We start from the raw sequence: 20875 nt of genomic DNA, 5'->3' as shown, positions 1-20875 counted from the left end.
ATCGGATGTAAAATAAATCAGAATTCAGAAATCAGAATTTTAATCTCAGAATTCTGACTTTACTCTCAGAATTCTGTGATTCAAAATCCGAATTTTAAAGTCAGAATATAATTCTACCAATTTTAATTGATCAATGATTAATTAATACTGAAAAAGAATGTCAGGGCATTTTTCATCAGCACCCCTAGTTTCTTCCCACTTCTTGTGGCTTTGGGCCGTAGTAAGTGTTAGATTAGGTGGAACGGTTAGTGGTCAGTGGTTTTGTTTGGAGTTAGGTTAGGGTTAGAATAGAGGTAGTAGTTAGTGATTGGTGCATGTGCCTGCTCGGGTTAGACTGTGGTGTTAAAGTGTGGTTCTTAGTGTTAGGTGTGAGTGTAGGTTTTGGTGCAGGTTTGAGGTTAGTTTTAGGTGTTAATATGAGGTATTTTGGGATAGGTGATAGCTTTGTGGGTGTTACTGCCCGGGTTAGACTGTGGAGTGTGGTTCTTGGTGTTGCTATGGGTGTAAGTGTACCGCTGATACAGACCTGGTCTTGGGTCTCTCTGTCCAGGGGAGCATTGAGGGAGATTACTCCATCCATGCTTATGGTGAACAGCATCTCTGGAAACTCCCCCTCCAGACTGTACTCTGCCTGGCTGCCACTCCACTTTACCTACACACACACACACACACACACACACACACACACACACACACACACACACACACACACACACACACACACACACACACACACACACACACACACACACACACACACACATTCGGACACAGATAGAAACACAGACAATTACGAAAACAAACGCACACATTCACACGCACACACATATGGAACACACACATAAGCAACCTTAAGTCAAGGTATCTTTCCGTCACAAAAACAAACAGTGAAAGTGGTATCATCTGCAGCGAGAGCAGAGAGGAAAACAGAACAGAAAGAGGTGAGCAGATGTATGATGTGTAAGTCCTGCGCCAGGCGACCGCATGTTTACATGATAAAGAACCGACAGAACGAACTGACAATGATGAGGAACAGAGGGTCTCTCTCTCTCTCTCTCCCACTCTCTCCCACTCTCTCCTTCTCCCTCCCTCTCTCTGTCTCTCTCTGTCTCTCCCTCCTGGGATAGGGGGGGGGGGGGATTTTCCACTACGCTCCAAAGCCCCCTAAGCACACAGCGAGGCCCTGGTTAACCATCAAACAGAACCCAACAAGGAGAGAACAGCTTCAGCAACCCCCCAACACACACACACACACACACACACACACACACACACACACACACACACACACACACACACACACACACACACACACACACACATATCCAGGGCATGTGAATCCACTACACCGCCCCTCTCCCTCTCTCCCTCACCCCTCCTCTTTGTTTTGGAGATTGCCGTGCTTCTGTACACAAATATGCACACATATGCACACACATGCGCGGCCACGCTGCTGCATAACTGACTCCTTCCTGGTGTTCCAGTCGCACTTCCTGACCACTACGCCTTTTAAGAGATGAGCGTGAAGGTTTGATAAATGATCAGTCGCGGCGTTATAAATAGCTCTGTGCTGGACATCCACACAAGTGGTGAGGTCATCTGTTTTGCCTGGCCTGTGTTTTGTGGTTGTTGTGCAATCCAGTGTTTTTCAACGAAAGACTCTACTGCCCCAGTCTGTGCTTGGCGGCTGTGTTGTTTATATTGGTGCGAGGAATTAGCTTTCAGGGATTCGTCCTTTGGTTTTCATGAACCCCAAGTATGGAAAAAACATATGAGGTCTGCCTGATGGCTTTACACTTTTAGACCAGGGGGGTTATCATTTTCTGGAGCTATTTATTAAAATATATACTTGCAATGTTATATTTTTCATTGTACAATCATATATTTATATATAATGGTTCTCTTTTAAATTACTTTTAAGTTAAAATAAAATACGAGAGTCGTAAAAGTTTTAACGATCATCTCTTAAAATTTCTTTAAAATGTACTACAACTTAAAGCAATTCTAATGGCCTTGTTTTTGAAGGGGCTGTATATAAAGTGACCCATGCAGCCTGTGTTTTGGAGAGGTGACTCTCCAAACCAGAACCAACCAGAACCTTTCATCCAGACTCCCAAAGTTTGAGATCTTTTTTTATGTCTGACAACATCCTGAAGGTAATTTTGTTCAAACAATACATTCAGTGTTTACACAAGTGAGCATTTGTGCAGCAAAATACATTTTACATACAGTCTGACACAAACATCAGCAAACTAAATTGGTATTTAATAAAACAATTTTGAAATTCCACCAATGTTGTGTCTGTTTTCCTTAACAGTATAGCATGGAATTTGGCTTATTTGAATGGTTAACACATCTGTCACATCAATTTGATGTTGCAGATGGCATGAGGCAATATTCTGTGATGCTAGAAACTAGCCGAGTGGGATGGTTCCCCTTAAAAGCATTTTTTTTATTATTCATATATTTAGCTTTTCCCGAAGTCCAACATCTCCACATTCATCATAATAAATAATGATCATGTTGTACACAAGTCATGAATATATCTTGCAATATTTATTTTCTATTCCATGATAATGTAAAACTTACGTATGGTTTAATTACCCAAAATATAGCCAAATATTGTTTAGAAGTGTCTTCAACTGTTTCAAAAGTAGGTGTGTCTTGACAAGTGATGGAACAAACACACAGACATTAATTCACATTAATGTACAGGCTCAAAAACACACACATATGTGGACGTGTATCTCAATATAGACATTACAGTTTTTCTCAGACGCTTTGGTACATTTCTCAGATCAGAATTGAAATTCTCAAAACTACCTGTTCAATCTTCACATCATTGTCTCACTTGTGCACATCAAAAAAGCAGTTTCTCATTTCTTTGAACAAGTTGCAAATGCTTTGGTACATTCATGCAAATGATTATGTACAATTCTCTGCTCTTTCCTATATTATCAATTGCTGAGGTCATGTTGATCAAAATGTATTGTAATGGGTCTCTATTGAATAGTCTCACCCCCACAACATTTAGGCATTTGTTCGTTGCATAAGTCTTTCCATGCAAAATGGTTGAACAAGTTGTCATAATATGTCAAGCATATTTCTATACATTTCCATTAGACTTTTTTTCTAAATCTGTCCTGAATTGGTAAATTGCAACCAGTTTACTGAAATAGCTCAAAGGTGCATCTCCTGAACCATGAACTGGCAAGTATCTACATAGCTGGAGCACAACACAATCAGACACCATTACAACCTTCAAGTCACAACTCAAAACTCACCTGTTCAAACTCGCACACAACGTCTAACTGATCACTGTTTTGATTGTTTTTTTGTTTTGTTTTGTCTTGTTTTTGTTTTATTTATTTCTTATTGCTTATGTTTATTTATTTTTACACAATGTCTTGTTTTTTTTAAAAAAAATGTATGATGACTATATGCTCTGTAAGGTGACCTTGGGTGTCTTGAAAGGCGCCTCTAAATTAAATGTATTATTATTATTATTATTAACACAATGTCACATTGTCTGACAATGGAAGGAAAAGGAATTGGACAGGGTCAACAGCCAGAGAGAAGAAGAAGAGGAAGAGGAGTGAGGCTGCGTGAGAATTTGTGGCCCAACAGACAGGAACGTCAGGAGGTGTAGGAAGACTGCACTGCAATTCCTACAGCAATGCATGTGCAGTTTACCCTAAGGAGATTTCCCTATGTTCACATTTCTAGCAATGACATGGTCTGTCAACAAATTACAGTACAAACAGTCAAAGCGTAAATGTGAATCTTGTAAAGTCTCTTGCAATCAATCTCCCACATACACTAAGGTGTAATTTACAATTTACAATAATTGTCTTCAAAACCTTAGCCATAGTTTACATCAGAACATCCCTCCAGAGTACACTGTTATATTGACAACATGACTAAGAAATTTGACTGTCTTATCCGTACACAATGAAACACAGACTTTCATTGTAATGGCACTGATGTGTTCTTGGCACAGATATTTACCTTTGAGAAACAAACTAAGGATTTTGAGCAAGAGACTTGCTTTTGCATGAAATTAATGGTATTTTGCTATTTGTATGAATTGTTTTGAGGAATGCACTTACTGTTTTGCAAATATCAAATTCTGATCTGAGAAATGTACCAAAGCGACTGAGAAAAACTGTGATTATCCTATTCACACAATAAGGGAATTATTAAGGCTCAAGACTCAAATAATAATCCAACATATTTTGTTAAACCACGTAAAATACCCTCAGATAAGTATACCTTAGACTATATGGAAATATTATATGGAAAGTTTAAGAACGTTCCATGTACTCTAAAGAGAATGATGTGCTTGTATGGCTTACTGTTTCCATAGTTACGGCTGTTACAGCCCATGAACTAAACAAACCACCCGGTAATCCCAGTCTAACTAGTCAACCAAAGATCCATCAAGAAGGATCAGACAAGATATCATTATTCATAACTCAATACAATTGTAAACAAAATGATGTTGTCTACTACCATGATGTCAAAGAGACTTTGTTTGTAGAATGTGATTAGACCAGGGCCCATAACCTGTGTGCTCTCTTCAGAGAGAGAGAGAGAGAGAGAGAGAGAGAGAGAGAGAGAGAGAGAGAGAGAGAGAGAGAGAGAGAGAGAGAGAGAGAGAGAGACTATCAGAGAGAGGGGGTAAGCCTGAGAGGGATTGAGTGAGTGAGTGACTGATGTTGTGAGTGAGTGAGTGACTGATGATGTGACTGAGTGAATAACTGATGGTGTGAGTGAGTGAGTGAGTGACTGATGGTGTGACTGAGTGAGTGACTGATGGTGTGACTGAGTGAGTGACTGAGGGTGTGACTGAGTGAGTGACTGATGGTGTGACTGAGTGAGTGACTGATGGTGTGACTGAGTGAGTGACTGATGGTGTGAGTGAGTGAGTGACTGATGGTGTGAGTGAGTGACTGATGATGTGAGTGAGTGAGTGACTGATGGTGTGACTGAGTGAGTGACTGATGGTGTGAGTGAGTGAGTGAGTGACTGAGGGTGTGAGTGAGTGAGTGAGTGACTGATGGTGTGAGTGAGTGAGTGACTGACTGATGGTGTGACTGAGTGAGTTACTGAGGGTGTGAGTGAGTGAGTGAGTTAGTGAGTGACTGATGGTGTGAGTGAGTGAGTGAGTGACTGATGGTGTGAGTGAGTGAGTGACTGAGGGTGTGAGTGAGTGAGTGACTGAGGGTGTGAGTGAGTGAGTGAGTGAGTGAGTGACTGATGGTGTGACTGAGTGAGTGACTGAGGGTGTGAGTGAGTGAGTGAACATGTGAGCGGTGAAACCCACCGCCTACGGGCCGAAGGCTCAGCGGCGGTCTTGTCACGCTGCGTGGGAGAAACCAGGCTTCCCTCCCAGCCAAGGTGAGCTGTCATCCTGGTACTACAGTACCACATAGCATGGTGAAGTACTAGTCTGTCAGCCTAGTACTACAGTACCATATAGAATAGTGTATTACTAGCCTGTCAGCTTGGTGCTACAGTACCACATAGCATAGTGTATTACTAGTCTATCAGCCTTGTACCACAGTACCACATAGTATTCTTTGTGTAGTACCGTGTAGAATGGTGTACTATTGTGCAGTACTACATTGCATTGTCTCATGCAGTATCATGTTCAGTGTAGTAATGTGTAGTATCTGGCTGACAGACTGCTACCATGATACCATAATGTAGCACAGTTTTGAAGAATATATTATGGTATAATAAAGATAAAACACAACCGGATTTGAATCAACTAAATGCTGTGTTTTATGTGCCATATTTCATGTTCATATGTAAAAAATCCAGGAATTGCATTCACGACATCCATTCTTCATTCACGACAAATGTATGCCTAAGAAGAGAATATTTGCCTGATATCTTTCCTGGAAGCATCGTGATGGGCTTCTGAATAATGAGATGAAAAGTCGTTACTCCTACAACTGTGAGTACATATTTAGAGTGGGTGGAAGGTGCTGTTATTACAGAACAGATAACAGACTGAGGGGGCGTGTGGGAGAGGTGAAGAGAGGAGGAGGAGGGGGAGAGGAGATGGAGAAGAGGAGCTGGTGTCGGAGTTTAAGTCACCTAATGGAGGGACAATTAACATTTTTTGTTCCTTTTATCGTCTCCTTTCCTCATTCATTTATTTCAATCAATGTTCAACCAATGCTATGTCTATACTATGTTTCTTTCTACTGTAGATTGTATAGAAACAAACTGACTTTATTGTGTTTATTGTGTTCCACTGACAATGTATATTTTTGCATTATAATCAGCTTCTATTTTTATAAGGTACTGGATCGATCGAAAATTACTTACATTAAGATTTGTTTTATGAACTTTTTTATGGCAACAGATTGCCATAGAAAATCTTTCACAGCAAGATGTCAACAACCATCTCACATCTTTAACTGAGCTGTATACAATATATACTGTAGACTTAGATATAGATATATCAAGGATAGATATAGACCTCAGCCAGCTTCTGGTCAATAAACTTGCGGTCTATATTCACAGTGTATTTCTATAGATAGATATATGAACCTCTGCCAGCTAGTGATCAATTGTACAATTCCTTGTGTTACCAGAGAACGTCTGATCTCAGAGGACAGTCTGTTTTTAGATCATACAGTGTATAGTGACATGATGTCAGCTTAAAACCAACATCTGATTCTACTAAAAGTATAGACACCACACGCACACAAACACACACACAGACACATAGAAACACACACACACGCACACACACGCACAAACACACACACACACACACACACACACACACACACACACACACACACACACAGCACATATTTATATATAGATATAGATATAGATGTTGATAATGTGGATGGATGGATAGATAATGCATAGATAGATAGATAATTAGATAACAGATAAACATACATACATACAGACAGAAGAATAGACAGACAGAGAGAAGAAAAAAAAACAAAGTTTAAAGGAGACATATTATGGTGTTTTCCCAACAATTAAACATAGTATTTGAGATCCAGAAAACATGTTTTTGTAGCTGTTTGCTGGAAATAGCTTTTAGGAAAAAAAATCTTGCCTACCGCTATTCCCCTCTGTTTCAGTCCCTTCCGAATGCACTGTTTATGGTGTCTGTAGCTTTAATGCAAATGAGCTGCTGCCCATTGACCAATGAGCTGTCAGACTGAACCACAGCATGGAGGAGGAAGGATCGTTGGCATATCTCGGCCATGGTTGAGAAGGATTGGGGGAAAGGAACTTTGGCCTTGACTCTCTGAAGTCCATGAACCGCAACATGGAGGAGAAAGGGATGGTACTCCGGGAGCTGAGCTGGCGGACTGCCGCCGAGCTCCCCGTGCAGAGCTGCCGGAATGCCGCCGAAGCTTCGGCAGCATTCTGAGCTGCTGGACAAAGCCGTCCGGCCTAATTCGAAGCCGTCCGGCCGCCGCCGAAGCTTCGGAGCTCCGGCGGGTTTCTTCCGGGAGCTGAAATGTCCGGCTGGGGTAGCTCGGCGGCAGTCCGACAGCTCAGCTCCGGGAGTACAATCCCTTACTCCTCCATGCCTCCTCCTCCGGACTGCCGCCGAAGCTTCCACGGCAGTCCGGCAGCTCTGGCGGGGGGAGCTCGGCAGCAGTCCGGCAGCTGCCGCTGAGTTCCCCCCGCCGGAGCTGCTCGTCCGCTGGTCCACAAAACTTAGCTACGCTCTGATTGGAGGGGACTGGGGAAGTGGGAGGTAATATTAACTGGGCCCCTTCCTACGTAGGAGGAGGCGCCGAAACTGAGTCGCTCGTATGGTAACTGTAGGCGGGGTACTTTCAGAAATGCATATCTCACTCAAAAAATCGTGTGCAGACTTATTTCAAAGTTTTTATCCGTGTGAGAGCACCAAAGACCCAAAACAACACCCCAAATCCCAGGAAAAGTGTTGTTTTCATAATATGTCCCCTTTAAAATCAAGCCGAAAGAAGAAGTCAAGTAGAAGTCATTGGAAATGACTGGAAATGAGTAATGTCAGGAAACGTGGCTTATCTAAAACACGGACACGGGACTAATGTGTTTAATCAGCTGTGCTCAGCACAGGAAGGCTTAAACATGATAGAGTGTTTCTTTCCTGAAACTGGACCCTGTTTCACGACCGACGACTAAACTGATGACATCTGCATATCATTGCATGTGGTGAGTGGAGGTGGAGGAGGAGGAGGAGGAGGGAGGAAGAGGAGGGAGGAGGGAAGAGGAGGAGAGGGAGGATTATGAGGAGAGGGAGCATGAGGAGGCGTAGGAAGGGAGGGTGGAGGGGGAGGAAGGAGTGAGGGAGAGATAGGGGGTGAACGGCAGAGGAGGAGGAGGGAGGATGGGGGAGAGGATGAGGTGGAGGAGGTGTGAGGGTGGTCAAAGTGACCTCTGAGAAGTCATCTGTGAGGAGACATCCCACCATCAGTATTAATAATGTATGATACTCTACTATTTGTTGGGTCATGGTAAGACAATCAGTGTTGGTAAAAATGAGTTCTCAGTAAAGTCAGCACCTCTACAAAGTAATACCAACGGTACAGAGGAGCAATACTAACGGTACAGAGTACGGTACAGAGTATGGAATATCGAAGTTTTTCTCTGGCATAGCATAGGGATAACATAATAATACAACAATGTTTCATTAACGATATCCTCTGAACGGGGTGTTATGCAGATGGTGACTTATTGTGTGATTATGTCACGATTTTGTCATAACTATGTCCTGACTGTCCCAATTATGTCATGATGATGATGTCAAGCTGATAAAAATAATAATAATACATTTAATTTAGAGGCGCCTTTCAAGACACCCAAGGTCAATGTAGTAATGATGTAATGCGCCTGTCATGGTGACGGCCACACCATGCTGATGTCGTGCTGATGGTGACTTCATGCTGATATCACCTGAGAGATGGGGATAGGGTAGGGCCCAGGCAGGTTCTCCTGCAGGCGGACGGGGTCGGGCGAAGCCCAGGTGTTGCCGGTGACCTCCACGGTGACGGTGCCGGTGGAGAAGAAGGCGTTTGCCTTGCCGGCCATGTCCTTCACCATCACCAGCAGCTTGTAGCGCCCACACATTTCTGGGTCCAGCGTGGACGCCCCTGTAAACACATAGCCCTTCCTGGTTCACAGAGCCAACACTTCCTGCTTCAGAGACCAAACATCACTTCCTCAGATCGAGGAGATGCAGATACCTGATAGAAGCAGTGGTAACACTAGTACACATGGTTCTAGTAGTACTTGGAGCACTGCTTATATTAACGGCAGTAGGACTAACCGTCCTCTGTCAGGGACACTTCTCCTTGGACGCTGTCTATAGCGAACATGTGTGCTGCGGGGATGCGGGGCGTCTGGTCCATCAGGAGGAACCTCAGCTCAGCGTGGGCAGTGTTCCTGTCGTCTCGGTCAGACGCCTCCACACGCATGAAGGGGATACCTGACACACACACACACACACACACACCCAAGGACCCACAGTGGTGCGTGTGTTTTACGATGGTATAACAAGATCTGCTGCATCTCTCTTATCCCTCCTCGTCCTTCTTTACAAACACTTAAACTACTCAAGTATGACCATGAGACACACAGGATGCTGAATTACAAACAGGCAACCTGACACACAGATACACAACTACACACATACACACCCAGACACGCAGATACACAACTAACGCATACACATCCAGACACACAGATACACAACTACACACATACACACAGCTATGCATATACACAACTACACAGATTGCAGCTACACAACCAGACACACAAACACAGAGCTACGCAGATACACAACTAGACACAAAGATACACAACTACACAGATACACAACCAGACACACAGATTCACAACTACCCAGATACACCACCAGACACATAGATGCACAACTACACAGCTATGCAGATACACAACTACACAACCAGACACACAACTAACCAAGTATACAACCAGACACACAGCTATGCAGATACACAACTATACAGACACATATCTACAGAGATACACAACTACACAACCAGACACACAGACACCCAGCTATGCAGATACACAACTACACAGATAAGCAAACTACTCAATCAGATACATAGACACACAACTACTTAAGTGCAGATAAACAACTCGACAGAAACAGAACTACTACAGATATACACAACTACGCATCCAGATACACAGACACAAAACTCAGCAACTACACAGCTAAACAGATATACAACTACACACCCAGAAACACAGATACACAAGTAGGTAACTTCACAACCAGACACATATATACACAACTACACAGATACACAACTACACAATCATCTACTATTGCCTTAAACCTGCTCCAGAGAAACACAGCTACATAACCAGAAACACAACTGCACAACCAGCCGCACAGATACACACAACTACACACATCTACTCACATCGACAAAACTACACTATAAGCTACACAGCAATGCAACTACATAGATACACAGTGATCTACTCAGCAGTTCCACCCAGAATAGCATCACACAATGACGTCGCACGATGAGGTCACAGGTACCTTTGAGCAGGCCGAGCTGCACGCTGCCCCGCATGCTGACCGCACTGAAGGTGGGGACGTTGTCGTTCTTGTCAATGACACACACCTCTACCGTGAAGCTCTGCCGCTGGCCCGCCATGCGGTACATCATCTACACACACACACAGCGCCAGACATGTAAGCACGCACAAACATGCAAGCATGCACACACAGTACCCAGTAAATATGAACAAATGGGAAAAAAGTGTTGAATAATTAAAAATGTAAAAGTACACACACACTCACATAAACGCAAACACACACAATTTAAACTAACATACATTCACACCCATGCACACATACAGCCACACAATTTACATGCACAAGTTTTTTCGCGTTCTTTCATTGGTTCAATAGAATAGGTATCTCACTTGTAGAGAGTAGGAGGGCTGCTTCTCTCGGTCAAGGGGTTTCAGAGCATATAGAAATGCTGCGTCTACCCCGAATATTCCCTCGTCGTCCCCCCGGATCAACAGCTCACTGTAGTTGGTGGTGAGGCTGGGGAGCTGGAGACACAATACTGGTGAATCACCTGACCATCTTGTTGAACAACCTGACCACTCTACTGAACCAACTGACCACTTGGTGAAGAACCTGACCACTGGTGAAGCATCTAACCACTCTGGTGAAGCATCTGACCACTCTGGTGAAGCATCTGACCACTCTGGTGACGCATCTGACCACTCTAGTGACTCATCTGATCACTCTGGTGAACTATTTAACCACTCTGGTGAACCACCTGGCAACTCTGGTGAACCACCTGACCACTCTGGTGAACCCACACTGGTAAACCACCTGACCACTCTGGAAAACCAGCGGACTCCCTTAAAGGTTGGGTATGGGATTTGCGAAACGCCAGCAGATTTTGAAAACACACAACTCGAATGGTCCCCTCTCCTTCAACGCTGACTCTAGTCTCGCAAAGCCAGACCAAACTACAGCAAGTAGGCTCTACAATGGTCTGGAACCACGCTATTTAGAGCCGTCTATCCAGGGGGGAAACTGGGCTGGCCTGTTTTTATTTCTTTAAACCAATCACAATCGTCTAGGGCAGGGCTAACCCCGGGAAGCAGCAGCTGTGTCCATCCGAAATAGTGCAAGAACATCTTTCTTCCTCAGCAAATGCTGGAAGCAAATCTCTTGAGCTTCTTTGCAATTTTCAACGGAAAGAGCCAAACAGGCTAGCTTTACAGCGCCGTCAAAGCCGTCAAAACTCGCCACACTGCCTAGTTTCCGAGTTTGAGGGGGAGCACAATACGGGAAAGCCTGCAACAGGAAGGGGAGGAGTAGCGGTGGATTCCGACGCTAGCGCTATTGACGCTGTCCATTTCCGCTCAGCCAGACTACTGACTCCGACTCCACCCATTCCAAGTACATGGACGCGCAATCATGCACAAGCGCGAACACAGATGCGCGAGAGCGAGCCAAGCTAGCTAGGTTGGAGTTTAGGGTTGTCTTCTAGTGCTAGGTACAAATGTGGATTAGCTCCAGTAGCTACCGCAGGATAACAACAAACACCTTGCTCTGGGTCACGAGCTTTGAGTATGTGCACGAAGGGGTCACACGCGGGGAGCGGGGGAGGGGGAGTGCAGTACGACCGTTTGATTGACGTAATTACTGTCCAATGCCACTCTGTGGTTTTGGAAATCATTGGCTGGAGTTTTTCGAGCCCTGCCCGTTCCACAGATGATTGACTTGTTTAATTTTCATCTCAGTACTTCTAACTCAGTGGCTGTAAGTGGGTTATGATAGGATTATCTTTGCAAAAATTGCCAAAAAAGAAAATTCCATACCCAACCTTTAACACCCTTAACCAGCTGAACATCCAAACTTATGTGATATTCTACTGCATTCATTCTCAATTATATATTAAGAATAAAGCAATTGAAGGCGCTGTAGGTACGATTTTCTAGCATAAATAGAGAGACAGAGATGGGCTGAAGAGATCATGATTATAAACAATAATAACTTCCCCGCACTTTCTGCTTCTTCCCGCCCTATTGTTTCTCCCCCGGTAAGCGTTCCAAGATGGATTATCTCAACCAATCACTGATGAGATACCCTGACTGGTCAAAAATTTGCAGGGAATGGTCTAAGACCTAAATTGGCTCTTACAGAATCAGGCTCAGTCAATTTATAACAGATATTCTCACAAAGCATTTTAATTATAGCTGAAGGAAGGCTATGGCAATCATAACAAATAACATAATACAGAAAAGAAGACGTAGACATGCTGTGCAACCCTTTATTTTGTATATTGGTATAAAATCTATAAAACTGTTCTTAACCTTTGTATTTCTTAATTTCTGTTCATAGTTTAATGAAAGTGTGGTTAATATCAACATATTTGATTTAACATTTTCTTTCATAAATTGTTACAGAATTACTTGATGGGAAAAAATTTAAGAAGGCTGATAATTGTAAAAGTCTTAAGTCATTAAAGTCATTCAGGTATTTTGGGACAGTCTGTTGTTACCTTTGAAAGATACCACGGGAAGATTCCATCGTAGTTTTCTGGGATTCCTATTTTAACGTTAGCTCCCAAGCAGGGCATAAAGACATGGAACATCCACAACTGTCGAAGACAACAAACTCTCTTAAATTGTTTCCGTTGTTAGCAAACAATGTTTGATTTAATTTCAAAGATTCATTGTAATTATCTAAAATTAAACAGTTGCTTACTGTGAGAGCTCTGAGGAACATCACTAGAGTATGCTGGGCAGCCATTGTCGCCTACAAGTTTAGAGGGTACATATCAAACACATACAACCACACATTTTCACACTGATATATGTATAGTTGCAACAGTACTTGTATTTTGCTATTGATTCACTGCTGAACTTTTCTGGCTTCCAGTTTTTATTAACATGGTATGTTTTCTAACTGTTCACTATCGTTCCCAACCCACAATACAACCAAACAATAGGTTGAAAAAGGTATGAAAGGTAAGTAGAGCGTTAATGCTTTCTTTGAGCTCAGCTGTAGGTTAAAAGTAAAAATAATAATAATAATAATGATAATAATAATAATAATAATAATAATAATAATAATAGTGATAATAATAATAATTATATTTAAAGACTTATTAATAATATTAATAACAATACACCGTTTTCCATACCAATGTATCAGGAGCAGGTGTTTCTTTCTGGAAAGTAGTATTGACCGCAACCCTCAGCTTTGGTTTAACGGCAGCAATAGAAGACGTCCTTCACATCCAAACTGGTGGTTTTAGATGATAGTAGCAACAGTGACTATATGAACAACTGCCACACTGGCTCCTGCCTTACCCGCACTAGCTCTGTAATTCTGTACGTGAGTAAAGTTTGTTTGTGTCCTGGCAAAGGTGTGAGAACAGTTTAAATTGCTGTGGAAAACTGTGTTTTTGTGGTTCCTAGTGGTTTAATGGTTAACTCTTTCACCCAGAGAATCCTAACTAGCCGCGGTCCCTTCCTGTGAGACCTTCCTGTGGGACTGCCTTCCAGGCAGATTGCCTCCATTCCACTGATAGAATCTCATCTATGAAAATTCATGAGACCATTAAATGCTTAAACTAATTCCCTCTGTGTCCCTTTGTGTTCTGAACCTTGCCTGCTGTTCAGACAACCCCCCCAAGGCCCTATGTGAAGCGTTGTTAAAACCAGACGTATATCTGCCATTAAACAAATCTATCCCTGCCGCTAACAATTTTATTCAAAAAGGTGTTGGTATGGCCCATATATCTAATTGAAGCTCATGCTTCAACCCCAAAATTACTATATTCAGTCTTTATTCAGAGTCCTTCCTGTTAGCTAATAGTTTAAAGCCCACCGGGCCCATACAGTTTTTGTGAAGGACATCTTCAGTTTTGCTTAAGGGGGATTTCAACATTCATGTGTCTGATTCTCTCTTAAAGTTGTTTCTGTCTAACACAGACACGTTGGGCTTAGGTCCATCATCCTACCCACAATGGTGGAAACCCACTAGATCATGTCCCGACCCGTGGTGTTTTAGACCTGGTTGTCTCAACCTGTTCCTCAGCTTTATCTGATCAATTTCTATCCTCTTTCACGTGGGGGTATGGATACCTGGATGGTTGCACTCTGAAACTAAGCTGCAGAAAGAAGAACGACAGCATTTAAACAAAAACAACCCTACATTTATTTTTAAACACTGTAAAAAGTGTACTGGAACAGTTCCCTCCACTTTTAAGACTGCTATGATAAAACCGCTACCCAAGAAGCCTGGTAGACCCTGTACTCAAGGACTCAGCATCTATCGACCCATTTCTAACCTTATTATCCTGAGGTACTGTAAAGTATTATAGCTAAGCAAACCATCAACCACCTGATGACCAATAACTTTTTTGAACCTTTTCAGTCTTGGTTTAGGACTTTCTACTCCACTGAACTTCTCTGAGCAGAGTTGCAAACAATCCTCTCCTTACCATGAACAGCAACGGAAGCTCCCTGCTGGTGATGCTTGACCTCAGTGCCACCCGCGACTAATTTGACCATAGCATTCATCTTCATCGTCTCGAACAATATGCTGGTTTCAAAGGTTCTGCTCCTAGTGCAGATCTTATCTCACAAATAGTACGCAATTCATTCTCTGTAAGGCATTCAAATCAAAACACTAATATAAACGCGCAACCTCAGCTTCCCCCAAGGGTCACTCCTTAGTTCCCTGACAAACTGCACGCTTCCTCTTGGCAAAATAATTTGCAGCAACGGAATTAGCTTCCACTGTTATGCCGACGACACTCAAATCGACATTCGTGTTGAATCAAATGAGTCCTCCAGATCCAGAAGCTTGAAACTTGCTTTGGTGCAATTAAAAGACGGATGTCCCGAAACTGCTCCTAGCAGGGAAAATGGAAATGATAATCATCTGCCCAAAGCAAAAATTAACACAATTTAAGGACTTAAAGGAGACATATTATGAAAACAACACTTTTTTGATTTTTTTTTTTTTTCTTTTGCATTTCTGAAAGTACCTTGTCTACAGTTATCAATCGAGCGAGTCAGTTTCGGCACCCCCTCCTACGTAAGAAGGGGGCACATTTGAATATAGACCTCTGAAGAATAAGTCCCGCCACGGAGGAAACAGATATCCAACTTTGAGATCTGCCACAGTGTGCCTTGGACAACACCATGACTTGTATGTTTTCCTTACACAATCTGTCAGAATACCGTTTATATACACACAATTTCCCACAGAGTGGGACCTCAAGGTAATCCTACCAGACCATGAGAAAAAAAAGGACCATATGCTGGCAGAAAATATTTTAAGGCAGACACAGAATAAAAGAATAGTCTTGAAATAATCATCATAATAATAACAATAATAATAATATATAAAAATAAACAACATGCATATTATTCCTCTTGGCGCTGCCTGAATATTCTCAGTCCCATAAGACCTCAGTTGGCTCTTGTGTTTAGTTTCTAATAAAAAATATATATATATTGCATTTCTGTACAACGATACTAGTCCTTTAAGTGTTAATGTTAAAACACACAAACACACACACACACAGCTTCTGGTCTTCAGCAGGTGGGGGGGGGGGAGTCCTGCATCCCCTTCCCCTCAAAGCAGAGAGATCGTGACAGGATTTGGACTTCTGTCTGAAGGCCATCTTCTTGCTCGTGCGAGCGACCATCACAGTGTCCTGTGACCTGTATTTATTTTATTCAACATGTAAAAAGTATCGCTAGAACTAAATTCTTTAGTCTTAGAAGCATTACCATAATCAGACCAATGTTATCCTCAGCAGATGCATTACGCTCATCCACACATTCACATCATCTAGATGACTTTTCTGTTTACTAAACTCTAAAATAAGCCTCCGGCTTTTACAGAATGCCGCTGATAGACATGGATTAGCATCATCATATCCAAAAGACCTTGATATTCCTCATTGTCCTCCTTACCCACACCTAACCATCCCTTGAAGAAGGGATCCCCGACTTTGCTTTCCTTCTGAATAATCCTTGTTAATAAAGGGACTTTTTTCTTGCCATTTGGGGGGCTAGAGTTAGTGGGATGTCATAAATATATGGCTTGTAAAGCCCTTCCAGACTGTAACTGGGATTAAGGGCCATTCAAATACAATATATTTGACTTGACTTGAGAGATGATAAGGATAGTAATAATTACCTTTTATTGCAAAAGAAACAAATGTAAACAATAATTTCATAGTAACCGTATGCTTCAAACAACCAACATCTGTTTATTGCTGTTATTATTCATGTCATGTCAATCTTTAAAAAACACAAACACAACTTCTCTCTAATCCTGACTTGGGCCGGGTACGAACCTGCGTACCACTCATCAAGTAGAACGGACTCCAGAAATCCAAGTTTGAGATCTGGCACAGTGTGCCTTGGACAACACCATGACTTGTATGTTTTCCTTACACAGTCTGTCAGAATACCGTTTATATACACACACTTTCCTACCAGGTAATCCTACCAGACCATGAGAAAAAAAAGGACCATATGATGGCAGAAAATCTTTTAAGGCAGACACAGAATAAAATAATTGTCTTGAAATAATCATCATAATAATAACAATAATAATAATAAATAAAAATCAACAACATGCGTATTATTCCACTTGGCGCGGCCTGAATATTCTCAGTCCCACAAGTCCTCTGTTGGCTCTTGTGTTTAGTTTCTAATAAAAATAAAAAATATATTGCATTTCTGTACAACGATACTAGTCCTTTAAGTGTTAGTGTTAAAACACACACACACACACACACACACACACAGCTTCTGGTCTTCAGCAGGTGGGGGGGGGGGCGAGTCCTGCATCCCCTTCCCCTCAAAGCACAGAGAGATCGTGACAGGACTTTGACTTCTGTCTGAAGGCCATCTTCTTGTTCTTGCGAGCGACCATGCGGCCGAGGAAGCGCTTGGCCTTCTTGCTGATGCTCTCGCGCCGCTTGCAGTTGGCCATGCGCCGCGCGTTCTCCTCCTTGGTGTCGCGTCGCAGGCGGACCTGCCGCACGATGCCCTGGAACAGGTCCAGCACGTTGTGGTGCAGCGACGCCGACGTCTCGATGAACTTGCAGTCGAAGACCACGGCGCAAGCGCTGCCCTCTGTGAGACGGCCGGAGACAGGACGGGGCAGAGAGTCAGGTTGGTGAACTGAAGGGTGCCAACACTTGATAGGTTTTAACATCCAAGAACCAATGCACTTTGTCCAGCAGTTTATTTCCTCTAACTGGATTATGCAGTGCTATAACATTTTGTTGTTGCTGCTCCAATTTAGATTCTTAAGCTTTGATTGTAATTGCTTTGTGCCTCAATATAAATGTAAACCATGGCCCTGACAACCCCACGTCAGAATACCTCTGCCCTCCCTTTCCCTTTCAGCCTAAACACCTTTTGAAGCGTGACCCCTTTTCATAGTTGAAGAAAAACAATAACGCTAACCACTATAAAAGATTGTTACTCAATCCCTTCGACTCTTGTAAGGAACATATGTAGACACGATGGACTGCTATAGTTAGCTACATTTGTACTGTAACGCCTGATAAGGAACCACGTCGGCTAAAAACGCTTTTCATTGTGGCTGATGTGCGTGCTATTTCTTCCACTTTAATGGCTCTCTCCCAATATCCCGCTCTTTAACACTCAACCTCAGCCACTCTCTAAACCTCCTCCTTAGACCAATCTCTAATCTTCACCCTCACCCAGGCTCTAACTTTCACCCTTCCATGTAATAACCCTCACCTCTCCCACTCTCTAACCCTCACCCTCACCCAGTCTCTATCCCTCACCCTCACCCACTCTCTAACCCTCACCCTCAGCCAGTCTCTAACCCTAACCTATTCTCTAACCCTCACCTCATGCCGCACCCAGCCATTAACCATCACCCTCAGAATTAGTCATCTACCATGATCGTAGGAGTAAAACGATAAAGAGCGTGTTATAAATAAACTCAATCAACTTCAACTCACCATCTTTAGACACCTCTCTGGATCGAACCAGGTCGCTCTTGTTGCCGACAAGGATTATGGGTATGTTTTCCGACTGACGGGCCCGGCGCAGCTGTATACGCAGCTCCGACGCCTTCTCGAAGCTTGACTTGTCCGTCACGGAGTAGACGATGATGTAGGCGTCTCCCATTTTCATGCACTGCTCTTTCAGCCAGGGACTGTTGTCCTGGAAACAGAGACATACATGGCATGCGTCACTACACACTATTGCTCTGGGAACCACCATATCATAATAATATTCAGACCAATGATAATGTCCGATTTGCCATAAATATAGTCTGGCTCCTGGCTCACCTGTTCCCAAACGTCGTACAACAAAATGGACGCCTCCTCCTCATCAACCATCACCGATCTGTCATAGGTGTTTCCTAAAGAGTAGAAAACAGATGGAACTTTTATACAACAAATGCACAGTGATATATGTGAATATGCAGTGAATTAAAATAAATATACAGGCAATGCGTCAGAGATCAGTGAATTTAAATTAACTTTCAGAGTTTTGGAAATTAGCCTGTGTTAATGTTTTAATGGTCTTAATATAATTAATATATGACAATTTAAGTTAGGAGGCCTACATGTGTATCTATTTATACACTCATTAGCATTTATTGACTAGAAATGTTTCCTCCACATTGGGTCCATTAATGGATCTGTAATGGCCTGGAAACACACAGTGAATGTCCACATAGACAGAAAACAAATCGATCCGTCCACTCAGATTCAAAACAGATTAGACAACACAAAGAGTAAAAGAATCAAGCTAGATTGAGAGATTATACAGTTTCATGATTCATTATTAGTTGCATTCATCAATAGGATGTATTAATGATAAAGTCGTTTATTCATGATGAATAATTAAGTTGTAAAACTGTCACTTGAAGCGAGAATCACACACCTAAACCTCCATCATCTCCAATAGACTTTATGAGTCATCTGCGACAGCATCTCCACCAAAATCATGATCATGATCATCCTCTCACCTGTTTCCTCAGAGTCGTGAGCCTCCTCCACACCGCCGAAGATGCGCGCGAGGCTGGACTTGCCCACGCCGTGTTCCCCCAACAGGACCACCTTATACAGCTGGTTCTCGGCGTCGCTGCCGGACGAGATTACCGAGTCGGAGGAGTCGGACACGCAGCTGTCCCGTAGTGGCTCTCCAGGGGAGGAATAGGAGGAGGTACAGCGCAGCAGGTTAGACAGCTCGTCCACCTGACTCGGAGGCAATGAGGCGCGCAGGTCGCGGTCGTCCACGGGCATGCTGCGCCGGTGCAGGTTGGGAAGATGCATTGGGAAGGGAACGCTGCCTCGCCTCCTCTCCATGTTCCGCAGTTTATCTCCCTTGTTCAAAGTCATGGTCTGCTCAAAGCTGTGGAGATATGCCCCATGCACGAGTTAAAACATGGACAATGAAACACCACACCCACGTGATAATTATATTTTGTCGTTCGGTGAATTGAACTACAACATTACAACACACAAAACACAACTGGTTTAAAAGGCCGACGGATAATGTTGAACTTACGTGATGTGGCTTCTGGTAGTAGGAGTAATACTAGTCCTGTTCAAATATCCAGGAACCGAATGGACTCGCTTATTTTTAATCCTCTGTTGTCGTTCACGCGCTGAAGAAATTATGTGTTTTGAGTTTGAGTGCAGAGAGGAGTCCTGCCCGCTCTATTTATGGGGCACCAGGAGTGACGTCGGGAAGGATTCGCCCCGGAGAATCTCGTTCTAGCTTATTATAGCCGTGCGTAACGGTCACATCATAACGAGAGGGTGGGGGCAAGAGGGAGGGATGACTGGAAGGATATGCGGAGGCGGTGGAGGAATCTCCCCGTCTATCTCTGCCAGGAGTAGGGATATGTCTCTAATAGCAGGTAGAGAGATGGTTTAAAATCACAAAGTGCAATTTATTTTACGAATATTATATTTTTATTTTCTACTTACAATTTAAATAAGTATTTTTTATAATTATGATTTAAATCGATCATAGAACATCGGCACTGCACGGCTATTTATTTTTCATATACCCGCATTTATATTATATTTATTATTGACCTAAATACTGAGACATATAAAACCATAAAAAGGGTAGCTTACATTTGAAACACCACTCACCACTCGTTGAGACGAGTGGTGAAACTCAATGGTTTGTTGCTGCCCCTTGGTGGCCTAAAATGTTACTGCTTTTCTAACGCTCTGGCCTCATCTCGCACCCCCTCTGATGACCCACCCTGGATGATCACCTCTGGCCAACCTCTCATCAGCTCCCTCTCTGACTTCACCCTAGTAACAGAACAGACCGTCTCAGA

The 20875-nt window shown here is 42.9% G+C and overlaps 2 protein-coding genes across 2 annotated transcripts in view; both read right to left on the bottom strand.

Annotated features, from left to right (window-relative positions):
• Positions 1-13956, bottom strand: part of cdh16 (cadherin 16, KSP-cadherin) — a 32977-nt gene extending 19021 nt beyond the window's left edge. Inside the window, exons 1-8 of the mRNA XM_030377847.1 lie at positions 13698-13956; positions 13259-13309; positions 13053-13151; positions 10948-11082; positions 10559-10688; positions 9305-9463; positions 8932-9128; positions 527-652 (exon numbers count right to left, since the gene is read on the bottom strand). Of these exons, the coding sequence (XP_030233707.1) occupies positions 527-652; positions 8932-9128; positions 9305-9463; positions 10559-10688; positions 10948-11082; positions 13053-13151; positions 13259-13303 (891 nt within the window). The 5' untranslated portion in view covers positions 13304-13309; positions 13698-13956. The remainder of the gene's footprint in view (positions 1-526; positions 653-8931; positions 9129-9304; positions 9464-10558; positions 10689-10947; positions 11083-13052; positions 13152-13258; positions 13310-13697) is intronic.
• A 2745-nt stretch (positions 13957-16701) lies between these two features.
• On the bottom strand, positions 16702-20303 carry rrad (Ras-related associated with diabetes). Its single transcript, XM_030378003.1, has 5 exons — positions 20086-20303; positions 19544-19929; positions 18858-18931; positions 18525-18729; positions 16702-17661 (listed from the first exon to the last, which is right to left on the bottom strand). Exons 2-5 carry the CDS (start codon positions 19914-19916, stop codon positions 17384-17386), a joined length of 930 nt encoding a protein of 309 aa, XP_030233863.1. The 5' UTR covers positions 19917-19929; positions 20086-20303; the 3' UTR covers positions 16702-17383.
• Between the last annotated feature and the right edge of the window lie 572 nt (positions 20304-20875).

This window comes from Gadus morhua, chromosome 14 (assembly GCF_902167405.1).
Source record: "Gadus morhua chromosome 14, gadMor3.0, whole genome shotgun sequence".
NCBI lineage: Eukaryota > Metazoa > Chordata > Actinopteri > Gadiformes > Gadidae > Gadus > Gadus morhua.
This window is presented reverse-complemented; position numbering and strand designations above follow the sequence as displayed.